Here is a 25,042-nt window from a genome sequence, read left to right as displayed (position 1 = left end):
ATCTGTCTGCAGCCTGCTTAGAAATATCTCAAATTGCTGCTTCCTAGTGATGAGCACTTGAGGAATTATTTCGCTCCTCATTGGAGACAGAGGGGAAATACTAAAATAGTTATGGTAAGGATGATAGTGAGAGTCCCAGGCATTTGCAAAGGGCATCTCTGCTGTCCCAGAGCCTGCCTGCAACAGAATCAGAAATTAAAACTCTGCCCTAAAACTGTCTTGTATAGGGTCAAGCTTTCCACTTTTTCTCATCTACGTGGTCCTGATGATCTCTCTGTATGTTTTTCTGCCTCTGTTCTTCCTTATTTAATAGCGAAGCTTTTGTCTCTTCTCTTCCCCACTTAGGTTGTGGTAATTTTCCTCCTGTAAAACAATTACCCAAAGGGCTACATGCCTTTACCAGAAGCCCTAGCAGAATGATGTATATAATGAATGTGATTCATGGCTGTTTCTTTTGCTTTTCAGTCGATTCTGGTGTGGACGCGCTGGCAGTGTTTATGGCAAGCGGCAGCACGACGGACGTTGTGAACCGCAACAGCCCCGCCACCCCGCCCAACACCCTGAACCTGCGCTCCTCTCACAACGAGCTTCTGAACGCAGAAATCAGGCACACAGAGACCAAGAACAGCACTCCTCCGAAATGCAGGAAAAAGTACGCGCTGACTAACATTCAGACAGCTATGGGTCTTTCCGACCCAGCAGCTCAGCCTCTTCTGGGGAACAGCTCTGCCAATATAAAGCTGGTGAAGAATGGAGAAAACCAGCTCAGGAAAGCTGCCGAGCAGGGACAGCAGGATCCCAACAAAAACCTCAGTACCACTGCAGGCGTAAATGTAACTTCTGAGAAGTTTGAAAGCAATGAGCCGATCCCGCAGGATTCCTCTGGCTGTGAAATATTACCCTCACAGCCAAGGAGGACCAAGAGCTTCCTGAATTACTATGCGGATCTAGAGACATCAGCTCGAGATCTAGAGCCGGGTTTTGTTGCAATGGAAGATAAGTCTGCACAAAGCAACAGCCAGGCTTCTACTATTATTGTCAATGGGGAAGTCCTGCCCCGGAAACAGAACAAGATGCCAAGCCCAGAGGATGGCCAGGTTGCCACAGTGTCATCAAGCCCTGAGACAAAGAAAGATCACCCAAAAACTGGGGCCAAAACAGACTGTGCCCTCCATAGGATTCAAAACCTGGCCCCAAGTGATGAGGACTCCAGCTGGACCACCCTGTCCCAGGACAGCGCCTCGCCGAGCTCGCCTGATGAAGCAGGTACGCAAGCAAAGGCTCCTCACAGCCACTGTTTCAAAAAGGCATTGCTTTTCTCAGCTGGTGCCAGGAAGGAGAGAGGTGGTTCAGCAGTTTCAGTGGAGAAGTGGATTGTATCAAAATACAAGCACTGGCCTTGCACACAGCTGTTTGTCTGCTAGGGAATGCTTGGAAGCTTCCTGCTTGATTGTAGCCACTTTAAGAGAGGCACCAGCAGATGCCCTATACAGGGTCCTAGAAATATGCTAACTGCACCTCTTGCTAGTTTATAAATAATTGCTCTTCAATAATCAGTGGGTACATGTTGTGAGAAGAACCTGATTGTCTGGAGATGCTGAAAACTACTGATAGCTACCTACATCCAACAAAAAAGCTTTTCTGAATGATGGTTTTTAGGTTCAGTGAAGACTTTTACTTTTCTAATGCACAACTTTGTAAGTGTGCCCACTCTATCCCAGTCATTTGATGATGCTCCCGATGTGCCAACATAGGTAAAGAGAAGCCCTCCCAGCTGGAGAGTTGTGCAGTGAGCCCTGGTGGTGTCCATCCTGGAGGTCTGTGGTTTTGGGCATGGACAGGGCTCTTCACTGCCACTGCATCTGGGGTAGAAGGAGAGAATCGTGTGGGGTCTTCGCAGCTCAGTGTTCTCCAACCATTGCATTTATGCTTCAGTAATAGATGTTAGGGCCTAAGCGAAGAAAGACGTTTATCTAGGCGGAAGAAAATAGGCAGTAGAGTTTTAGTCATATGACTTCTGGGAAGTGAAAAAATCCCCCAGTCTTGAGAACAGTTAATCTATAAAAGAATGTAGTCCAGCAGATACATGGGGAATTAATAATGTTTAATCCAGAGATTGTATTTAGCACTTCAGTTTATGTTAGAAATATGGTTTTCCTGAGAAGACACTGTTGAAAATAACAATATACTTCTTTCAGGGCTTCTGAATTGTTTTGTCTTTCTCTTCCCACTCTTAACAATATTTCATTATTCAAATCCTGGAAATCTGAATGTTGTTTTGTGAGGTATTTTTGTTGTTTTGTTTTTGTTTGTTTTCTTTTGGAGTTGTATAATTCAAAAACCCTGAAAATTTTATTCTAAATTGGTTGCGCTGGGAATGCATCATTGTTTAGACAATGATGCATTGTCCTGAACTCTCCTTTGGGCAGGATACTTCTATGTGTGGTCTAATAAAAAGGTGTTTCCAAGACCCTTGACCTTCTCTCTGAGTGAGGAGGTCAAAAATAAGTAAAACTCAATTTAAGGATACAAAGCAACTGACTTATTTTAACAAATGTTAATGTTGACAAACAGATATGATAGAATCCATTAATAATGGGCACTGAACACCACAAGCACAGTACAGTATAAGAAATGTGTTTTGAGGAAACTCTTCTTTCTTCTCCAGGGAAATTAGCTATATGTACATCTTGACAAGAACTACATTGACCTCAACTTTTAGATAATTTTATGAGTGCTTTCAGCTATCTAACTTTCTTTCTGAGATTCAGTACTTAAAAAAAAATGAGCCTGAGGTGATTTTAGAAGGAGAAAAAACCTATAGTCAGCAAAGCGATGGGATGTCATTGAGATCTTAGCACATGCCAAGCCCTAATGGGTTTTCAGGCAGCCTTCCTAGAGACAGGCAGTGACTTGCTGCCAGAGCTGATTGACACCCAGCACTGCAGGCAGTCCCCCAAACAAGCAAGCTTGCCTCTGTTGGCCTCAGGCACTGCATCTCCTCTGGGACCTACTGCATCTGTCCATCTGCATCCTCTGTCATTTGGAGTCTTATGAATAACCAGACACCGGCTCCAGGTGGCTTTAATACTGCAAATGGACCAGAACTGGGTTCAAATCACGGGGAACCCTTCCTCCTTCTCTCTCAAGAAAATTTCCTTAGTCTAGTTTTCAAAGGAAACACATCTTGTGTTATTACACCATCTACCTATTCCTTCTCTCCCTCTCTGTGTATTCACCAGTGTCACCTGGATGAATTTGCATGTATTCATTGTATGAATCTGTGTGGTGCAAGCAGCAGCAAAGCACATGCCCCAGAGCCCAAACCTAGGAGAGAATGAGGGTAGTGTTTTCTGTTTGTGGCTTGCTTTTTTGTTTGCTTCTTTGCTTTTTGTTAAGAAGTTCCCCAGAAGGCTATAGAAGGCAGGCACATTTCTTAATCTTTGTATCACCTGAAAAAGAAATTCAGTGGAAAGTTACTCTGCCACAGTAAAGTGCAGTGCTCTGTGTAATAATCTGATGAATTAGAAATGAGAATTCTTCAGGTAATAAAAAGAATTCTCTTTGCCTCAAAACCTACAAGAAAATTGGAATTTGCTTTTGCTTTCTGTTTTACATTAATCTAAATAAAACTCCCTCCTTCTAGAGCCAAGAATATCCCCATGATTAGGAAAGTCCCTGAGATGTGGGACACATGGTGCTAGAGAGCCATGGATGTTTCTTGCTCTATGCCAGCCGCCCTCCTTGCTCTCTTTGGGGTTGTGGGAGGCTGTGCACGGGCAGCAGCCTCCTCGGGCTCCCTGGTCTCTCAGCCTTTGGGTCACATGATGCCTTGTTTCTCCCTGGTTGAAATCAAAGGGGTATTAAAACCATGAGTGTCCTCTTTCTCAGGAGTGCTGCTGCTGTGTGCAATTGCAATAGACCAACTGCCTGTGCGCTGCTGCTCTCCGAGCGGATACGAGAGGGCAGTTTAATGGCTGGTTACAAAGGAATGAGTTCAATCCAGTGCAGAAATGGCAGCTGTGAGACCAGCCCTTGGGGATCAGGAGTGTCACTCCTCTAAAGAGAGCCTGGTGTTCTGAAATAACAGCATGTCTGAGGAGAATAGCCCTCTTAATACGATAAAAATTACAGTAAATCATGAACTAGTCAGAAAGATTTATAGCAGTGGTCAATTCTGACTCTGATTTTAACCAGCATCTTTGACCAAATTAAAATGGATGCCCTCTTAAAAGCACGATTCTTCCTCTGCAATACCTATCTGATACAGACAATAAGTCTGTTATTTGCTCAGAACATGTTTTCTGTGTTCCTGAGTGGGGAAAAAGATTTATATACTAAAAATACATTAAATTACATTGTGGATTAACACAGGTCTTATAAAACGAGAGAACCATCTATATAGTTGTAGGGTTCCAAGTAAACACCCAATTTTCATCTTTTTGGGAATAAGAGTCTCTGGTTGACAACTGTGCATCCTAAAGGCTGACAACTTTTAATATTGAGCTGTTGGATTTTTCTTAATCCTGCATGTTACTGATAACCATGCACTCAAGAACAGTGCATGTTTTATAGTCTCAGGCTTGACCATTTGCTGACTGCTTATGAAATAAGAAAGGTGACTATTGCTCTATATCCCCAGTGTTTATGTAGGTAACATTCTGCATGTGAAGTAACTAACTGCATGTTTGTCTCTTATTTAGCCATCCCTGTAAGAAGATTTTAGGGTCAGTTTAAAAGAAATAAAACTTCAAGGGCAGCACGGTTACACAATGTTTACGGTATCAGGATCTACTGTGATCTACTGGTAGAAGGCCATAAAATAAGTTGTACTTGACAGTAAATTGAACTTGAAAGATGATCCTCTCAAGTACACATTGCCACTATCACTTGCACAGGGAGGCTGCTTGCTGTGTTTAGGCAGTCAGGTTGGTTTTATTCCATGATTCTCAGTGGAGCTACCTAAATCTGTATCTTGAATGCTCAACTGCTCTGACTTGAAATCTAAAGATTCCACAATTAGGAGTGTTAATCAGCACCCTTTTGAATTGGGATAGATAATAAAAATGGGTATGTAAAGGTGAATTAATGTGCTTAAATTCAAGAATGGCAGAATAGATGTTTTATACACCAGCAATTAGCATCTTCTCCCAAACTCTGTTTCCAATTACCAAAATTTGGGACTATAGAAAAGGTTTTTCAGAATGTGTTGTGTGGTCACAGTTGCAGTTTCATACTTAACTGTTTGCCAAAAAGATAAAGAACAATTCTTCAGTTCATCAGAAACTATGCTACCTTAGTAAAGTGTGTAATTCCTGATCCAGAAAATATCATAGTGCTGCTTTGTATAAGTGCAGTACTATGATTTTGAGCATGTTAAAAATGAATATTTTTCTATTCAGTAAAATGTGTACTTGTGGGATAAACAAATGCCTGCAGGGCCTGCTCCTGGAACATGTGGAATACCTGTGTGGGAAAGTAAAAGGTGGCAGTGGGGAGCAGAGGTGGTGCCAAGACAGCACGGGGAAGTAAATGCCAATGTCATACTACTGCCTGAGTAGAGTAGTTCACAAGGTGCCCAGTGCATTGCACATTTCCCCTAACTCCACAATGCACTTTACATGAATGTGTAATGTTAAGAGATATTAGGACATGCTTTTTGTGTGCTGTAGCAAAGTGGAAAACTCTTCTGAGCATCTGTAGGGCAGGCTCAAGTTTCAGAAGTGGTGAATAACTTAACCATGTCAAGTACTTAACTTTACAAACTATTTTTGGAAACTTTTCAAGCTTCTGTAGTTTAGGGATGGAAGTGTGTAGTTCTGGATGCTGCATGTCCTCTCTGAGGTAGAATGCATCTTGTTGGAAAAGCTCTTCTATGCCTAGGATTGTCAGACGGAGGACTAAGCAAAGAGGAAGGGAAAACAAATCACAGAAAACAGAGAAGGTAATGGGGAAAAGTCAGGATCTTGATTTCAGAGGGATGATAAGGCAGGAAGTTGCACAGAAGAAAAGCCAAAATAAGCTGATAGCAGACAAACCAGCTCTCCTTAAAAAAAGGAAAGTTCCTAGTTCATATAGCTGTTCAAGTAATAAAAAATTATGACCAAAATCGATCCAGTAAACCTCTGCCTCAGCACTTCTGAATGCTGCATAGAAGTTGGGCCAAACTTCAATTCACCTGATTGATGCTTTGAAATGGGTATAGATATCTCTAGGGAAAGGAAGGGGAAAACAGTATTACCTTTGGGAGGACACTTTATGTGCAAGCTGAGAACGAGGTTATATTCTTCTAGATGGGGTCTGTGTGCTCTGAAGATCTTTGCAGCCTATTTGGATGTTGTTTGTCATCTTCTAGGCTCCTGTATATCAGCTGCAGGAGGTGTGGTAGAGGAATGGTATCACCACTCAGCAGAATGAGTCTCTAGTCTTTGCAGTGGCCCTTGAGCTCTTCAGGACCTTGCAGTTGCTGGGCTAGCAGTGATTCACCAGGTGTGCAAGCTGGGGATGGCCAGCACAGTTTGGGGAGTTTCCTGCTCAGAAGATGTTCCTGCCTTTTTGCACTCTGCAGAGTGGAAGTGCAAAGCCTGGGCCACTGCGGTTGTTCCTGTGAGCACCTGCTGTGATCCCAGCATCGGGCCCAGCAGTGGTGAGCTGGTCTCCCCATTGCTCTCAGAGGAGAAAGCTGATGGGGGAGCAAGTGGGTTGTGAAGTGGGGAAGATGGGTTGGAAGATGGGAACACGACCTGAAGGGGGAAGCAAAGGGAGAGTAAATGCAGCTGTGGAGATAAATGAGAACTTGGCACAAGCTGAAGGAGAGCTGGAAGCAAGCAGGGATGTTTGTGGACAGTAGGTTAGGTAAGCAAGGCTAGCACAAAGGCGATGATGACAGTAAATCAGATGGACTGATTTTGACAGCAGAAGTGAGTACTGGGGATTTTGCTTGTGCTGGGATGTTATTTCACAGAAGTTCTAAAAACTTGAGCACAAAAAGGGGAAGATCTGAGTTATTTGATACTGAAGTACTGCTAAGAGAAAGTCAGATCCTAGTTCAGGCCCCTGTGGAAGGAGATGTTTGTACAGTGAGGGACACAGACTTAAATCCTCCTCAAGTTCCTGCCCTGTTATGTTTTCAATTGGAGGTATTTCTTTTGATCTCCTCAAGTTAGAGGCTACTTTAGACCCCAGTTTCTCAGTGCACTGGTTCCTCATGTGCTGAATTCTCACATAAGTCAAGCATTAGCTGATAGAAGTTGAATTCAGCTTTAATTAACAACATGGGTTTGGCTGAATTGGAGTCGTGGGTCCCTTGAGTCACAATCGTGCTGTTGCAAGTTATGGTATTGGACATACAGCAACTTATAGCATGTACCACTAAGACATGGAATAGATGGTACTGCAGGCAGCCTTGGGTTCGCTGCTGTTGCATCAGGAGGAGGTGGGTAGATTCAGAGCAGTACTGAGCGTCTCCATGGGCCAGAAGAGGTGTTGTGTGATATGACTTGGCGTGCTGCAGAGACCCTGCTCTGAACTCAGTCCTCGCTTGAGAGCACATGTATGGTCCCTGCCTTAAGGGACATGAAGCCTTTTTTAAGCAATCCCATGAAAGCACTTATATTTGCTGTTAAGACTCGATTGCTTCATTTTGAGAGCCCCTGGGTACTCAGGATTAGGCCATAAATGTCCAATATCTGGATGCCACAGAGCTCAAGATAATGACATTAAGTGGGTTCCTTGTAGTGTCTGGATCTGGTTTCCTAAAGCCCAGCAGTGTGTGTCCTTCGGCTTGCATGGTAGATTTATCCATGATACTTTGGTGATGAGAAGTCCTTGGGGGGACTCCAAATCCAAAGCATATATTTTTGCTTCCTGCTTATAGTGTCTCCGGGGCATTTTAATCCATTTTTTATGGTGTTGTGTTACAGGGATTGTTTTTTAACTGCTATTTGTTATGTTGATTATTTTATATGTACATAATTTGATACACTGGACTAATTTATTACACAGTAAGACTACTTCAAGGCTTTTGCTTGAAAATCATTCTCAGAACTCTTCAAGAAACTGTTTCTTAATAGAACTATTTTGACCTAAACAATAACACAATTTAACTAAATACATTTTTCCTATTTTTAAATTACTTTTGAATTGAGATTCTGCAGATCTCAATTTAAATTTTAAACACTGCATCAGTTATTAACTCAGACATCATTGCAGGGGACTGAGAGAGGAGTAGCACTGTCATAATCCTCAAGTAAGGGCTTTAACTTTGTTGAGCACATTTCTTGTTTGCACATAATTGATAAAATACTCTAAATCTAGGGTTATTTACTTCTTGGAAGTCAATTTTGGGCACTTCTCTGAACCTGAGAAATTTTTAGTAAGGAACAAAGGACCCCATCCCTCCTCCCCTACTCAGCATGAAAGCCAAAAAGCACAACTCAGATTGGCCAAATTAATTTTAAAATTAGAATAAATTCCCATTCAGACCTTAATTTAATTTTACTTGTACTCTGTAAGAAAGAGACAGTCAAGTTATCCTGGTCATTTTGGCTGTCATGATTCTTGGCTTTGCTTAAATTATTGATTATAGCAAGGGGAGGGACTTTGCAGTGGGAACAGCACTCACTAATAGAAGCCTTTCACTAAATCAATTTCTACCATTTCTGCAATGCACCTTCAGGAAGTCAGAGGTTTACAGCTATAAGAAGAATTTTGTCTTCGAAGAGCAAACCTTTGCTTTAGATTTTTTTAAACTGTTCTTGTTTATACGGGCAGCTGACAAAAAAAAAATCAACATAAATATATTTTCAGGGGTTATTTGCAGGATGAGGGGCTGTTCTAGTTCAAAGTTGAACTGATTAAATCTTGATTTGATTGTCATCTAAAGACTTGTTGGCTGAAAGTACTGTTTCTGTACTAAGCAGAGTCAGTCAGAAAATACATCAGTGCAAGCTGGAATGAATTCAGTAGAGGATGCAGCGTGTGCACACGCTGCTGAAATTCGTGTATAGCCATCTCTCTTATTTTCTCTTGGCTTATTAGAAAGTGCAGTCATTTATATGGTCAACATGTGGTGTTTCCTCTGTTACATTTACCAGCAGTTGAATAGGGGTGGCTTCTCTTCCCTCCCATCCAAAGTACCATTCCTCGTTAGGCTAATTAAGTAAGTGTCTGTTTAAGCACAGCAGTGTATTTTCTCATATTTGAGTTGGAGATGCTACACAGAAGGAGAGTATGAAGCTGTTGGGACATGTATATAGCAAACTTAAAGGATGCTGGTAGCAGATCAGTACACGTTGAACTATACGGGAGCATCTAGTAACTGTAAGTAACACTTCTATTTTAATTTTTCATTGGTAGACAGTCACTTAGGCCTGGATACTGAATGCAGTTATTTTATCTGTTAATAAAAATTCTGCTCAGTGGAAGATCAGCTGGTATCTGACAGGTTAGGTTGCCGCAGTATCTTTCTGAATGCTCATTATTTCAGTAGTGAATTGACAAATGATGTTTTATACTTGTGATCCATAGAGCTCGAAGATCTTTACAGGGATTTAAATACATTCAAAACCAGACTTTTGTTTTCTCCTTTACATATGACAAATTCTTCCCTGTATTTTTCTTGCAGTCAAAAGGAAGAAAAACAGTATCTCTAAACAGTGTATCAGTGGTACCCCTAGTCATTCCCTAAAGTTCAAGGTAAAGGAACTTCTGCAATACTGAGTGTGGGTTTGGGGGTTTGAAATGTGAGGCAATTTACAGCCAGTATTGAATTGAGAGCTGTCAAAGAATGTTGACAAATATCTTGGATATTTTGTTTTGCCCATCTTGCCAGCTCTAACTAAATAAATTTGTCGAGGTAGAAAAAGGATGTTTTATTGGAAAGCTGATTCACACAAAACCTTTACACAACTTTAGGGAACTGTAATTAAATAGCACAACTGTATTTGCTCCTTACAGAACAAACTTAATAATAAGGAACGGTGATTTTGTTTAGCTTTTGTAAAATTACTGGAAATTTAGTTCACTTTTTTCTTTTGTGGGTAAGCTAGCATTGTTTGTCACACTCTAACTGTAGCAGAATTTCAGGATGACATTTGGTGTTAAGCTCAAATTACCTTATTTTTCTTTTGTGCTTAACTAAAACGGAATAATGAGTCTCCCTTTTTTGCCCATGGAGGCTGTCAGCAGATCAACTAAGGGACTTTGTAGTTTCCTGGTTACATAAATTTCCTTTGGTTGATTGTGCTGAAACATAACCAATGCTTTTTTTAACAAAGATATCTGAAAAGTAGGAAGATGACGTCAGAGCAACAGGAGTTTCAGGGCTAAGCTTCCACTGGCATGGAAGAGGAAGTTTATTTCATTTTTCTTACAGGATTGGTTTTTTCCCACTAAAATGGGTGTATTAGGCTCTGTTAAATTATATTGCCTACAGGTATTCAGGGTAAGTATAGGAAATAAGGCTTTTATGCAACATCAGAATTAATGTATGATCATTAACAGAAGATATATTTTCTGTAGTTCTCTTGATTTCCTATCACAGGTGAATTCTCTTTCAGAACTATACTCCAGATTTCTATATTTTAAATATATCAAGCTCCTCTTTCCTAAGGTTTTCTAATCCTACAATTACTTTGCAGGGAAAATGCAGCTTCTTAAAAGAAGCTACCTTAGGAATAGGGTGACAGTGGAAGTTTCCCCATTCTCTGTTCTCCCAGTGGCTTCTGTCCACATCCACTTTAAGTTTCAAGAAGCTGGTCCAGAAAATAGTGGGGCATGGTCCAGTGTACTCAACACTTCCTGGAGGAAATCACCTTTTTTTGGTGGATAGATGTCTCTGACTTGACGGAGGCTGTTGTTAATCTGGGACAAGCTTCAGCTGTTCAAAAATAAAACCAATTGAGTAGTGACTCTTCTTAGTTGTAGTTTTCCAGGAATGATGCAGAAGGGTGGATTTTCTCTCCACTGGAAGTAGGTAGAGATGTTATCTATGTGTTCTACCAGTGTTTGAAATTCACTACTTCCAAATTTTGCTAACATCAGTTAGCAGTAACTGTTAGACATTATTAAAAAAAAATCCACAGATAAAATGTACTGATTTAAAAGTTGCACTCCCTGCAGACCACACTTGAAAAACACTGTAATAGTAATTACTAGTTGTATTTTTAGTATTCAAGTGTACAACAGAAGTTTTATTGTGGATGAAGGAGCACATCTACATTTGCATAGTAGATCTCTTTTTTTTCCTCTGCAAACCACCCCATCTGCAGACAGGGCAAATGGACAGATCAAACATTGGAAGTAGAAAGGAGGGGCAGGAGTTTTCACATGTTGCTCCTTTATTAGCAATACATTTAATTTTACATCCTCATTTTAATTGCACAGGAATACTTATAGATATGATGCATTTATAAAGGCTACAGTAGAGATGAATAACTTCTTCAATATATGCCAGTAAACCAATTAAAAACAAAAGGAAAACAAATATAATTTTTTCTCGCAACAAATACACCTTGTCCCCAAATGGGAGTCTAAAACCAATGTGTATTCAAAAGCAAGAATAAATTACAGGCCATTGTTTATCTTTTAGGGTTAAGCTTTCATTTTAATTTTGTTTCTTCAGCTTTTACCTTTTTTTGAGAGGGAAACATGGGAGATTCTGTGGCTTGTAATGAGAGGATTTTTGAATATTTGTTGATTTGGTTTAAGTGGACAAGCTGCAATTTTCCCAGGATTCCAGGAGATAGGGAGTTTAAAAGTTCCAGATATCACAAGACATAAAATGGTAAAAATTTCTGTCAAAAATGCTGAAAACAAGTGTGAGTTCACAAGAGTAGTATTTCATTCCTACAGTGTTTTAAAAGTAAACTTTTTGAAAGGAATGAGCCTTGCAGCTTGAATTCTGCAGTAATGAACAAATCAGCTATCTCATTTGGTAAAACACTAAAAGTCTTTTGGTGGGATGTGGTTTTATGACTGCTGATGGGTAAGGTGGTGGTCAAAGTTTAGAAGAGAGAGAAAACTCTTTTCTCCTTCTGGTAACACTACTACAAAAGGGTCAGTGTGAAGGCCACCAGATTGGATTGTTTTGACTTTTGGCTTATTATTTTACAGGTACTATGTCAGGATTGTGTGTTTTCCTGGCCAGTTTTATCTGGGCTAATTCTATTTTCAGGTGGCAGGATTCACTGAGAATTTGTTATCAGTGCATAAACTGAATTTCTGGCTAGCATCTTGCTTACAGTATGTCGCTGTCATCTTTCTACTTCTGAAATTTTCTGTAATGCAAATAATGTAAGGACAGTGAGACTGTAAACACTTGCTGACACAAGAGCTTTTTTGAACTGTAGTAATTGTCATGTAAAAGCGTGTAGTGTTAATCACCTCTCCACAGCAGTTGTCTCTGCACTAATCACCAGACAGATCTGCTGTTAGTTAACTGTTCCTCAGTAGTTCAGCTATGTTCCCCTTTCCTTATTCATACAGATATTTAAGACCAACTCTTATATTTGTCTATAAATAAATTTATATTTGTTAAATGGTGATGTAGAATTTGGTATAAAAGTAGTAAAATCTTCCTTTTGGATACATGTCAATATAAAATGGAAGGGGACAAATGTGCAAAGATAATAATATTCAGTCTCATAACTCCTGCATTTCTATTGTCATATGAGGCTATTCTGTATCTCAGAGTAGGAAACTGTGCGCCTTTGTATTTATGAGAATAAATTTATTGTGTATTTTTCTTCTAGGAATATATATCTATATTTATATATAAATCCCTTAGAGGAAGCTTGGATATATTGGTTTGAGAGTTCTCACATGAGATGTGGCTTTTTAATCTGATCCAGTATAACTGCTGTGGCAACTTTAATCAAAGTCTTTCAATAATGTTATTAGTTCCACTATTTCCAGTGTAAACTACTGTAGTAAATGGAAGGCAGAGCTTTTACAAGAGTTATGAGAGGTTACATTTCCTTGTTGTACATCACCAAATGGCCATATACAGCAGACCTTAGGCTCATGTAGTTCCTAATGGGTCAGTTCTCCAACTGTGGTCAGTAGCAGAAACTTACTGCTTCACTAAAAACAAAAAACAGGGCTAGCATAAAGTGCTCCTCCCCCTATTGTATCTTCTTCACTTTCAGTAACTGATAGTTTTAGGACTTTCAGACTTGAAAGTCATTCATCTTATCTTCTTTAATTGCCCTTGATACACTTTTCTAACATGAATTTGTTTAATCATTTTTTTTCTCATTTGTATTTCTGGCATCCACAACATCCTGTGACCAAGAGCTCCATAACTGAATTATGTATTACATGAAAAAGTATTTCCCTTTGTTATAAAATTGCTCTCCAATAATTTCATTTAGGGTCTATTGCTTTTCTGTTTTAGAAAGCAGTAAATAACAGTGAATGATGATTTCCTTTCCTTGCCTGCTTCCCACCATTCATGATTTTACAGATTTCTCTGACATCCTCCCCTCCTCCCTGTCATTTATTTTCCAAGCTGGAGAGTCCTACTTCACTTAGTGTCTCTTCCTGCAGAGAGATTTTTATCTGTCTGTCTTTTCCAATTCTGCTACCTCCATTTCTATAGTAGGGCACGTGAGGTGCATGCACTAGTCCTGTAGTAGTTCATCCTACATTAAAACTGTAGGCATAGAGACTTTTATCTTGATCTTGGTTCCTAATGTATAACTTTTTCAACTGCCAGTGAGTACTAAAATGCTGACTTCAAAAAACTTGGTGACCTTGATTCTTCCAGAGTGGCAAAAGGTAATTAATTATCTGCTGTTGTATATGAGGATTTGAAGTAGCAGAAGAGTAACAGTGAAGGAACTTCTAAGAAATTGATAAAAAAGAGGAGATGGGCATCTTTGTCTGTAGAAGAAAACTGAAAGGTGAAGGTTGTACATTGAAAAACAGCTCTTGAAACTATGTGTATCCTAATCCTGTAGGATCTATCTGTGGTCTTTTGTTTTTGCACAGCAACAAAGGTGAATAGAAATCCAGAAAGAGCACTCTTCTCATCCTACATGACTGGTTTTCCATCTTTCCAAGACCACCTGCAGTCCTCTGGCATGTCCACAAATTGTAAGGTTTCCACCAAAGATTAGCTACTGTTTTCAGCTGGGGAAAGGATCATTCTGTTGCTTGTGCATCTCGTTTTACTGTTTGTGACAACATGTGATGACAATCAGCTGTTTGTGGTGACAAACATCTTTGAGATTTCTTTATACCAGAAGGTCTTTTCCCCAGTGCTTACAGAGCTCAGTGGCTTGTGGTTTATCATACGCTGGAGATTTTGTCTGTTGATTTCCTGTGCTTTGGCATGCTTTTATTCTTACCAAGCAGAATGTTTGTGTTCAGGGATATTCTATCTCAGGGTTCACAATAAAGAAAACTTCTCAAGTTGTGTTCTGGGTGTATGCATCTTTAAGGGAAGTTTATCCTCATTTTCAAAGCATCCGTTTTGTTAATGGGCTTTGAATTAATGTAGTGCTAATTGCAAGTGAAATTGTGTTGTGGTTCTGTAGAATTTTAAAATTAATCCCTTCATTTTTCTCTTTCAAATGCTGTCTGGCATAGGACTCAAGTTGCTGTGTCTTGGGTTTGTTCCTGGCTACTGTTTGCTAATGTAGACTTCCCAGGAAGATCTGGCCCAAAGTTATTTTTTCTGAATTTTCTTCTAATTCTTGCTACTGCTAATATCAGAGATACCTTTTGTATCTCCTTAAATGCAGATTTTTAAGTTTAGCTTCAATTACATATATGAATCCACTCTGTGAAAAATATAGAATTTTAGTGCTGGAGTGCCATGAAGTAGATATGAGAATGAAAATAGTGATATTTCTAATGCTAGATGGATGCTTTCAAAGATGATTAACATCTTTGAGATTTCTTAATACCAGAAGGTATTTGGACAGTATGACTAAAGATTTAATCACAAATCGATATACCAATGTAGTGATGTGAAATACTTGAATAAACTGCAGGGCTGTCTGTGAGAGACCCCCCTGTGTGCTGTCAGCGCGCTTCCCTCTCCACGGCAGGTGAGGCACAGCCAGCTCCCCTGGTGCTTCCATCTGCTGTCAGAAGCCCCCGCTCACAGAGCCTTCCCTTTGTAGATGCTGTACACTGCACTTCATGTATGGCTCTATGCATTGTGCTGAAAAGGCTTACTTCAACTGAAGCAAAATTACTTTTGAAAAGGTTAAAGTTGTTTGGTTGTTGGCTTTTTTTTTATAAAAAGTCTCCAAGTTTGAAGGCTGGGAGGTGAAGCTTGAGTTCACCATCTTACAAGGCCTCAGCATGGGCTGGAGCTGCCTGTGGTGCCCACGCTTCTCCCTTAGTGCCTCTCTCTGCACACCGGCCATGGGGCCAGTGTGCTGCTTCCTAGGCTTGTGCAAAGCTTCATGCATATGCAGCTCTAACAGAATGGATTTTACCATAACAAATTCTCCCATCCCTTCAGTACTGTAGCAACATGAAATTAATTTAGAGATGGGGAAATAGTAGGTCTTCAGCTTCTATGTTGGAAACAAACAGGAGCCTTCAGTTTGCTCTCTAATGCACATTTCACTACAGCTTTAAAGTGGCAAACTGATCCATTATATAGATTGTTAAAAGTCACATTCCAGCTTTTACTGCTAGTACTTAGTTGACCAAGTTTTGCCATATTAGAAAGAGCAGTCCATACTGTAGGATTGAAGGGAGGACTCTGATGTGTAGACGCACTGGAGTGCAGTGGCTGATCTCTGTGCACCGTGTGTGATTGTCTGGTGCTTGCGTGCAGGGAGCCTGCACAGATCCCAGGGAGTACCTGGAGTCTGGGCATGACTCCAGGAGAGTTACTGAATGCATCTCAGACCTCTCCTCCTACCCCTCCCTGGCTTTGTTTAACACAGGGCTTGCTCTCTCCTGCCTCACAAGATTGGTGTGAAGATAAAGCAGTCATTTTCATGGCATCCTAGAGCATCTGCTGCACTGTGTGAGCCAAAGGATGCACAGAGCTTGCATATGAGAGGAGAAATGACTGTTCTTGCAAACTTTGCTTTTTTTTGTGAAGTAAAACATTTAATTTCAGATAGTAACTCAGATTGTAATTCAATTTTATGTTCTGTTTTCACTGAATCATTAAATTCAGGAAAAGGTTTTTCTAATGCATTTGCACAGTTCTCTAAATGAAGCTGTCAAAGAAAAGCAGCTTTAGTCAAGCCACCAATTGAATTGTATGTCTGTGCCATTGGGCAGCTTGACTGGCTTTTAATTAGCCAGTCATATGCACAAAAACATTAATGAGTACATCCCTAAAATTTCAGACTATATCAATATTTATGCAGGGTATTCTCCAGAGAAGTGCAGTCCTTCCTTTCTCTACATTGACTCCTGAAGTCAGTAGGCCTCATTGTATTTTAGATGAAAAAATTACCTTTGCCCAATACCTGACTTTTAATGCAAGTATTTTTTATGTAGTTCCTTTTCTAAAATGGAAAAGAAAAAATGGTGACTGCTAGTCAGATTCTTTCTTCCATACTCTGTCTTACTACTCATGTCATTTGGATTAAAGAGGCACTCACTGACATCACCAACCCTCAATTTAAACTATTGAGGATACAATAGCAATAGAATAGAGTGGATAGAAAGCTATCTCTCGGTTCAAAAAAATGGGATTAAAAGTGTGGAGTCCAACCTTGTTGCCATTCTTTAGTACCAGGGATTGATGGCAAGTGTATTGGAGGGATTAAGATCTGTTCCTCTGTCTTTCATGGCTTGTGTCAAGTTAAGTAGCACTAGCTACTAGCAGAAAGTGTAAGGGAGATGGGAACCACTTGTGTCTACAGCCAGTCCCAGTAAAATGGAGAGTTACAGGTTGGGAGATGTTGAACTCTAATGTTTGAAGCTTGTCAAACAAGAGTGTTAGTTGTAAGTAAAGCACTGTGGTGCAGGACTTCCTTTGTGGGGAGTTGAAGCTGTTGAGGTGACCCTACTGCCATATGCCAGACATTGGCACAACATCCTCTCCTGCTCTGCAGGCATCCATTGTCTTTGAAGGCAGAAGGACATCTGTGTTTAACTGCTTTTTGGGTCAGTATTACAGACTGAATCTTTCTGTTTAGTGTGAAAATTCCAGACTATATTTGTTCATTGCTCAAAATTAATGGTTTGTTCTGTGGATGGTTTGACACTAGCATACCGATTCACTTTGAGGAGACAGGAGAATCAGACTCTTTAAGAGAGAAATACATAAATCCAGAGCTGCTATCAATGTGATTTTCCCAGGTTTTCTAGGAAATGCTTGGCTGCTGTTGTGACAGATAAATTTTGTGAAGGGAAGGAAGGCTGGACTCCATGCATATGCACATTTGTTTTCCCGTGGTGTGCTGTGTCCCTGCCGGTGCGACACTGTGAGTCTAGCAGTCCTTTGGTGGGGTGGTCATTTAATTCTTCCTCTTTAGACCAAACAAAACCCTGCTTCTGAAACAAGACGGAGTAGTTAAATACGTTATGAACCTAGAACAGGAGATCATATGCTGCAGTTCTTCTGTCTGTGGGGAAAGGCATGGGAAGAGGAGATACTATGCAAGAAAAAAAAATCAGAAAAGCAGATGCAGATTGCTGCTGCACTGGTTTAGCCCTGAAAGTTAACTTGCAATAACATTTTTAGGAATTTTCTAATGATGATAATGAAAATACTGCTCTTAATGAATTATTTGCTGCTCAGAGTCCTTCACAGTGAGGACATCCTTTGGGTCACAATCACACAACACATGATCACAGTGGATTTAGACCAAATTAGAGGTATACAGTCTGCTGTGTTTTGGACTCCTCTTTAAGTAAAAGCTTTTGCCATCTAGTGGAAGGAATAGAGAACTAGCATTTCGAATAAGCTAGAAACCCACTTATACTGGTTGTATTCTTTACTGTGAGGGTGAGAGCACTGGAGCAGGCTGCCCAGAGAGGTTGTGGAGTCTGCTTCTCTGGAGACATTCAAAACCCACCTGGATGCAATTCTGTGTAACCTGCTTTAGATGTACCTGCTTTTGCAGGGGGGTTGGATGAGATGATCTCCAGAAATTCCATCCAACCCCACCCATTCTGTCATTCTGTGTTATGCAAAATGTATTTATAAGCAGTAGATCACTCGCTAGAACAATAGCAAATTATTCTGACTGCTTTGGAAATTAACTGGTAGAAATCCTCTAAGGTATTGGTGCACTTTGTTCAGATAGCATCTCATTTAAGCACCAAATTGGTGGAAAGGGCATTCATTTATATGCTGCCCTCACTTGTTTGGGACTCTTTTTCATTCCACCCTAGATGGTACCTGCTTATTTTTTCCTGGATATGAGGTTGGCTAATATGCTTTGAATTCTGTGGTGGTTTCTTCCTCCCACTAGTGGGATGGGGAAGAGAACTGGAAGAGCAAAAGTGAGAAGAAGTCATGACTCACAATAATGAAAACTTACTAAGTGAAGAAAGAAATAATCTTATATAAAAAAGTGATGCAAACACTAGTACTAGCAGGCCAGTTCCTAGCCAGTTTGCTTGAGGCTGAGAACACAGATGATCTCGGCCCTATGCAAGCACTGCTCAGCAATAACTAAACCACTGGTACGTTTCCAGCACTTGTTCTGGTCACAGATGTAATGTCCAGTACCTTACAGGCTGCTAAGAAAAACAATTAACCCAATTCCAACCAGACTCAGTATATCTTCTTAGTTGCCCAGCTCTGCTAATGTCCATCAGCATCCTAATAAGGAGATTGAGATCTCATCACAAAATAGAGTTTGTGGACAAGCCATAGGATGTGTCTCCAGTACAGCATTCTCAGGTAGCAATTCATCAGCTTTTGCTCAGTCTGTAATTTCATGTTGTCACCACTGCTCCACCTGGCTAAACAGCCACCCTCCTCCAGATGGGACAGAGGTTGGCTTCTTCCTGGTCCGTCTGTCACCACAACAGCTCCCTTGAGACAGCAGTTCAGGTCACCTCCAAGTCTTCCTTACTTACTTTACCAGAGTCTGCTTGTTTTGTGGATAGGTGTTTTTAGTTGGTGAACAGGCTAGTCTTCTTGTGTTTACCAGTTTTTTGCCCATTTTCCAGGAAAGAATATATAGACCTTTCCTCTCTGTCTTACTGCAGTACTTTTTCCTACTGTTGCTGCTGTTAATATCAACTCCTCTAAACGCAAGCTGTGGTGCTGGTTTCTCATGGCTTCACCTCTGGACCTCAGACTGTGTGGCCCCTGAGCAGACAACTTGGAGAGCCCAAAAATTCTCCCATTTAAGCAGGACAGCTAGTATCATCCATAGCCCTCATCCAGGGCTGTCATCAAGAGTTCTTCAGAGTCCCTCTGCTGAAACACTTGCCCTTGTTTTCTTTGGTAATTGTATAGTACTGTGGTCCTTTTATCAACAGCTTGGGCTTTGGTCATTGAAAAGGAGAAGAAGGTAAGACAGCAAAACAAGTGTGTTTAGTTGCGGTTTTTGGGTTTTTTTCCTGAATGTTGACAAATCTGCTTTCCTCTCTTTTCCTTAAGATTAGTCATCTCTGCTTGAATGCTTCTTATGCTTGTAGTAACATTTATACAGCCAGACAAAGATCACATCTCATGAAAAATAAAAATAGTACAGGAGATTCATTCCACGCTTCCTTAGGATTTTTACAAATTCAGTCTTTTCTGACTATGGTTGATTTTACAGTTGATCAAAACAGCAAATCATTTTGGCACAGATAGAGTCTGGTTACATGTATGCCTGTAAATCCCACATTTCAGCATGTTTTCCTGGAAAGTGTTAGAGAAGCTTCCTCTCCCCAAGTGCATGTGAGTGATGGCTGGTTCAGCAATTCGGTGAGGAGCATGACAGGGTTGTCTTGACAACCAGTTACATGCTGTGAGCAAAGATGGTGACAAACGAGCATCTTCTGGCTGATTATCACTCCTTGTTGAATAACATTCCCCAAATTAGACAGATGTGTCTGATTTATAATTACTCAACCTATTGACTCGTATTTTTGCTGCATTGTCTCTGAGATAGCATTCATGCTTCTTGCAGTGGTGCTTAGGCAAGGCTGCCTGCTGGCCATCATTGGTGTGAATCATGGGAATAGGTGAAGCTGTTGATTTTGCTGTAGTGCATGCACAGTGAGGAGATGTTATCTTTAGAGGCTTCTTTTCGTTAAAACCAAACAATTTAAGCTTGCACATTGAGCCCACTGCTGGAAATAGATGGGATAAAAATACACAAGGCTTATGTTCTTTCTATTGTGCTATTGAATGGAGAGTGCTCCTTGAATTTCGTTTGCCCTCAGTCGTTAATACAAAGTCTTCCTCTCCCTTCAGCGCCTGCCTTGATCTTTAGTGTGCCTATAGGGTGGGGGGAAATATGCTTCCCTTAGGATGAAATCCTGGATCTGCTGAAGTCCTTGGCATCTCTTCAAAAAGCGTAAGTTTCTGTGGCTTTCTTTTCCTTTAGTTTTGCTTTTATTTAAATGCAGAAGACAGAAGTAAAACATTTTCATTTCAAGATTTTGGAACTTCAGAAAAGAAAACAGTACTTTTCCCGCCTCTTTCCTTTTGTTGAAACCTTTTTATCCTCCTGTCTTCCCAGTTCCTTTTTGTGCTTCCCCTCAGCTGCTCAGAAGGATAGCATCTGTAATACATGTGTGATATGGTGGGCCAGCTCTTGATTATGCTTCAGCCCAGCAATGAAGACAGACATCAGATATGAAGCTAGTGATTTCCCATTGGTGCCCAAACACTAGGACAACATGTTGTTGGATACTGTTGCTATCCCAGTCTCTGCAATTTTTGACATAGGAAGCTTTGATGCAGATCTCTTATTACAAACAAGGTGCTTTTCAGTTTGAATTCCTTCATTTATATTGTGCCTCCACTCCTGGAATGTGAGCAATGGGAGCACCAGAGATTCAGAAGTGACTTTATAGATTTCTTATTGGCCAGATTATGTTTTTAGATTTGGAAAACACTGGAAGTGTTCCTGTTTGTACCATCATGCTTCCAGCCTGGACAATGAACACTCCTTTTCAGTTAATTTTTTTACTGCAAAAGTATACTTTTGAGATGGTGATAGGCAATCACAGTCTGGATCAAATCCGGTCTTGGGATGGTGTCCCTTTCCTTCAGAGGATCCTAACAGAAGAAAAATTGTTACAAAACCATCATAAGAATTGAGATAACTAAGCTACAAGTACAAAACAAAAAAGAGATATCTCATTTTTATCTCTGTACAGTGTGGGTATTTTATTACTTAACCTACTTAGATAGTGTAGATCAAGTGTTTGCAAGTATTGTTGAGCCTTGCAGACAAGCAGTCTCACTTGGGCATTCTGCTTACCACACAGTGAAATAAGCCCTCCTTAAGCTAGAAAGACTGACTGAAAGTGTAGTGCTTCCACTAACTCCAGCAGAGCTGCATTTGCATTAGCCAGAGGCTGTGCACTCACATCTGCTGCTACTTCTTACAAGGAGACAAAATGAGATCCCTCTGTTGAAATGAATCCCTGGAAAAGCAAAGCATGTGTCCTTTGAATGATGCAACGATACCTCTCAGATTTCCCTGAATGTATTTTCTGTCTTAGTATGACTCTACCTTGTGGCTGTCTCCCAGTTTTTCAAAAATATGGTTTTAACTTGTGAAATAACAGTTAAAATTGTCCTGTGGCACAGATGCTCTTACTGTACTGCACCTCCCAGGTACAGAACTTCCAGCACTCTGATAACTCTGTACAGCATTTTTACAGTCTCTGTTTTGAAATCATGTATGCTGCCAAACTGAAGCCCTTTGTGCCTGCATTTCCTCTTGCTCAAGAGTACTCTTTTTGTCCATAAATTAGTCCCCCATCCATGATGATTGGTGGGATTTGTTTTCACCTGAAGAAGACATGCATGTGCAAAATACATGTCTGTTTTTCCAAGTACCTCTCCCAGTTCAATACAAAATTTATTGCATTAGACCTGTTGCCTTACTTAAGAGTGTTTTCTTCAGGAAGGAAGTTTGCTTGGCCTTCAGTAAACCAGTTTCCCTCATGCACAAGGAACTAGGCAGAGAGACACCAACTCTGGTCTCTGTCCCCACACGTTGCTTATCATCACCACCAAGTTCTCTTGGAAGTGGAGATAACACCTAGCAGCTGCACAACAAAACTACATGTTTTGAAATGTCATGCCATTGAATGGGGTCATTCAAATTCAGAGGTAAATTATTTTGCCACCAGTAATTCCACATTCAAATAAAGTAAAGCCACTTATGTCCTGTAGTAGGTCTGTGATGCCTCAAGTGCATTCATCTGTCTTGTTCGATTTTGTATGTTGATGCTTATTTTATTATCTTTCTTGGGCTGGTATCTCTTGTGATGCCGCATTACCTTTGGCTTGCACACTCGGCTTGCACGAGGTGACTGCTTTCATCTGTTAGAACAGTCAGTGCACTAGGGAGGCTTTCCAGTTCATGCTAGTAGGAAACCACAGCCTGTGAAAAGGTTATCCCCACAGTCTCCCATTCTGCAGCACGAGCTGGGACACACATATGGTTGGGGTTTTTTTCAAGTAGGTTTGCATAGCAAACACGAGGCCTGGCGTGTACTAGTTTGAAAAACAAACCAGTGGGAGACACCAAGTCAGAGTAACAATTTAATGGGGAAATTAAAGAAAAGGAAAAAAAAACTGAAAGAAAACACTGGTTCAAACTGACGGAGTCAAGATACAACCTGAGTCCCAGTTAGGCAGGGTGGTGGTAGCAGTCTGGTAGAATGGTGGCTGCAGTCCTCTGAAGCAGTGATCCTGTAGTAAAAGGGTCTGCTCTTCCTCAGAAAGTCCAGTGGTGGCCATGTAGCTCCTGTCCTCTGGAAATCCAGTGAAAAAGGGTTCACTCTGGTGTTCAGAGTCTCAGATTATATCCACGATGGGATGCTTGGTTCCTCCCTCTGGGTGGAGCATCTCACAATGGGGTAATGAGTCATGAGGCAAAGTGTTGATTAGGCTCATTAACAGAAGATAGTCCAGAGGGAGTTATCTCTGAGTCATGTGGCAGGACAATGATGGGCAATTAACAGCAAGATAGTCTGGGGGGAGGAGGCAAGGAAACACTGCCCCACCTGATCTCAACAGCTCATGAGGATGGTAATAGAATACACTGCAACCCAGGACACTGGTGTCGCAGGATGAACACATGCCCTCCGGTGCTGTCCTGTTCAGCTGTGCTTATTAGATGGTCTGAGGCCAGTCCCTTTGCGTGAGGAGTACCTGCACACAGACATCAATCACAGTCGTTTTGTGTGGGAAATGCTGCTCTTTGAAATTCCTGAGCTATGTTAATTGAAAACAAATACAATTCCTTTTTTATTTCTCAGCATATGCAAGCATATTTTGGTGTATTCATTTTTGCTAATGGATAAGTTTTCAAAATAAATTAGTATTACTCAGCTAGGTGGTATTTTCTTATCCGAGATATTTTACATTATTTCCTTCCAACTGTTTGTTCACATATGAGATAATTTCTTTTCTTTTAACTAATTGTTGCAGAAATGTTTTTGGTTTAAGTCTCTGGGTTAACAATTTTATTTCTGCTGTGAGTTTTGTCTGCTTTTACTTCAAAGTAATTCCTGTTTAGGCTTTTCTGGTACTGAATGTCATTGCAACAATAAATAACAGGACATTGGTTCCTCTGTGTCTTTGGTTGATTAGTTTGAAACTAGTAGTTTAATGCAACCATAGCATAACACTCTCCTGACTGTGTATTTGAGTAGCTGTGTATACATCCACATGTATGTATAATGAGGACAGAAGCTGTGCCTGAACTTTAAACTTAAACTGGACTTGCAGATGTTGCCACGCATTGTGATGATTAGATATTTGATCACATTACTTCACATTAGATATTAGATATATGATAACATTGTGATGTTTAGATGTTTAATCACATTACTTCTTGCATGATGTGGCCAAATTGAGAAAAGTGTTTTGTGTTTATTTGCCTTTTATGTGGTTGAGAAGAGTGCAGTTGATTTATTCAGTTGGAAAACAAACATGGTCAAGGTTGAAGATGAATAGGCTTTAAAATGTGTAAGACCTTGGAGTCAGGAACTACGTACTCGAATGCCATAGAGGCCACAACAGGGGACATTTAGAAGCAGGTGTTTAGAATATTTGTGAACTTCTGGAACTGGTTATGGGAATGTTGCTGATTTCAGATATTGGGCCATAGGTGAGGCTTTTTATTAAATTTGAGTTTAATGATATTGTCTAGCATTTCTTCTGCAGAACTTGCTTAGAATAGTCCTCAAGTGGTAAATCAGTAATTTAAGAACTTCTTAAGTGGCTCTGGGGAAGAAATAGACTAGTTTGTATCTCAGAGTGTAAGAATTATTTTAAGTTGTCATGACATTTGTGTGCCTGTCTGTATGTGTGTGCGTAAATATGGGTAGCAGAAATGAGAGAGACTCAGAAAAAAGCAACCATGATAAAACACCTGGTAGAAGGCTTGAAGGATAGACTAACAAGGAACTTTTAATTTCAAAAAGGGCTTAAAGAGCAGCAGTATAACAACAGGTTATTCACCTGTTGTCCACTGTTGTGTTACATTGAGCCTCAATAATTTGGTATGTTTTTCTGATGGTCATTTACACAGGAACTGTACCACAGCAATACCAGCTGTGCAGACCCATGGAAAAACTGTTTGTGTCTTTGTGTGACTTTTTTTTTTTCTCCCTGTTCTCAGCAGATATATGGAGTGATCATTCATTTCAGACAGACCCAGACTTACCACCTGGTTGGAAAAAAATAAATGACATTGCTGGGATCTATTACTGGCACATACCAACAGGAACAACTCAATGGCAACGCCCTCTGTCCATCCCAACAGATCTCCAGGGCTCACGAAAAGGATCTCTTGGTTCCATTACTCCATCTCCTACTCCAGAAACTGAGGTAACCTACTGTGTCTTCTTGTGGGCTACATACTGTAAGGAAAATTGAAATAACTCTTTGAACTTGCAGGTTTAGCTGCTAGCTAAA

The 25,042-nt window shown here is 40.4% G+C and overlaps 1 protein-coding gene across 15 annotated transcripts in view; it reads left to right on the top strand.

Annotated features, from left to right (window-relative positions):
- Positions 1-25,042, top strand: part of APBB2 (amyloid beta precursor protein binding family B member 2) — a 169,610-nt gene that overhangs the window by 74,426 nt on the left and 70,142 nt on the right. For 10 of the 15 annotated variants that reach the window (XM_048302830.1, XM_048302833.1, XM_048302834.1 and 7 more), the window contains 2 exons: positions 466-1,266; positions 24,747-24,955. In XM_048302830.1, the coding sequence (XP_048158787.1) occupies positions 466-1,266; positions 24,747-24,955 (1,010 nt within the window). The remainder of the gene's footprint in view (positions 1-465; positions 1,267-24,746; positions 24,956-25,042) is intronic. The other 5 variants (XM_048302832.1, XM_048302843.1, XM_048302842.1 and 2 more) reach the window with 1 other exon arrangement.

Source organism: Corvus hawaiiensis, chromosome 5 (assembly GCF_020740725.1).
Source record: "Corvus hawaiiensis isolate bCorHaw1 chromosome 5, bCorHaw1.pri.cur, whole genome shotgun sequence".
In the NCBI taxonomy this organism is placed as follows: Eukaryota; Metazoa; Chordata; class Aves; order Passeriformes; family Corvidae; genus Corvus; species Corvus hawaiiensis.
The sequence above is the reverse complement of the archived record's forward strand: the minus strand, read 5'-3'. Positions and strand labels throughout refer to the sequence as shown.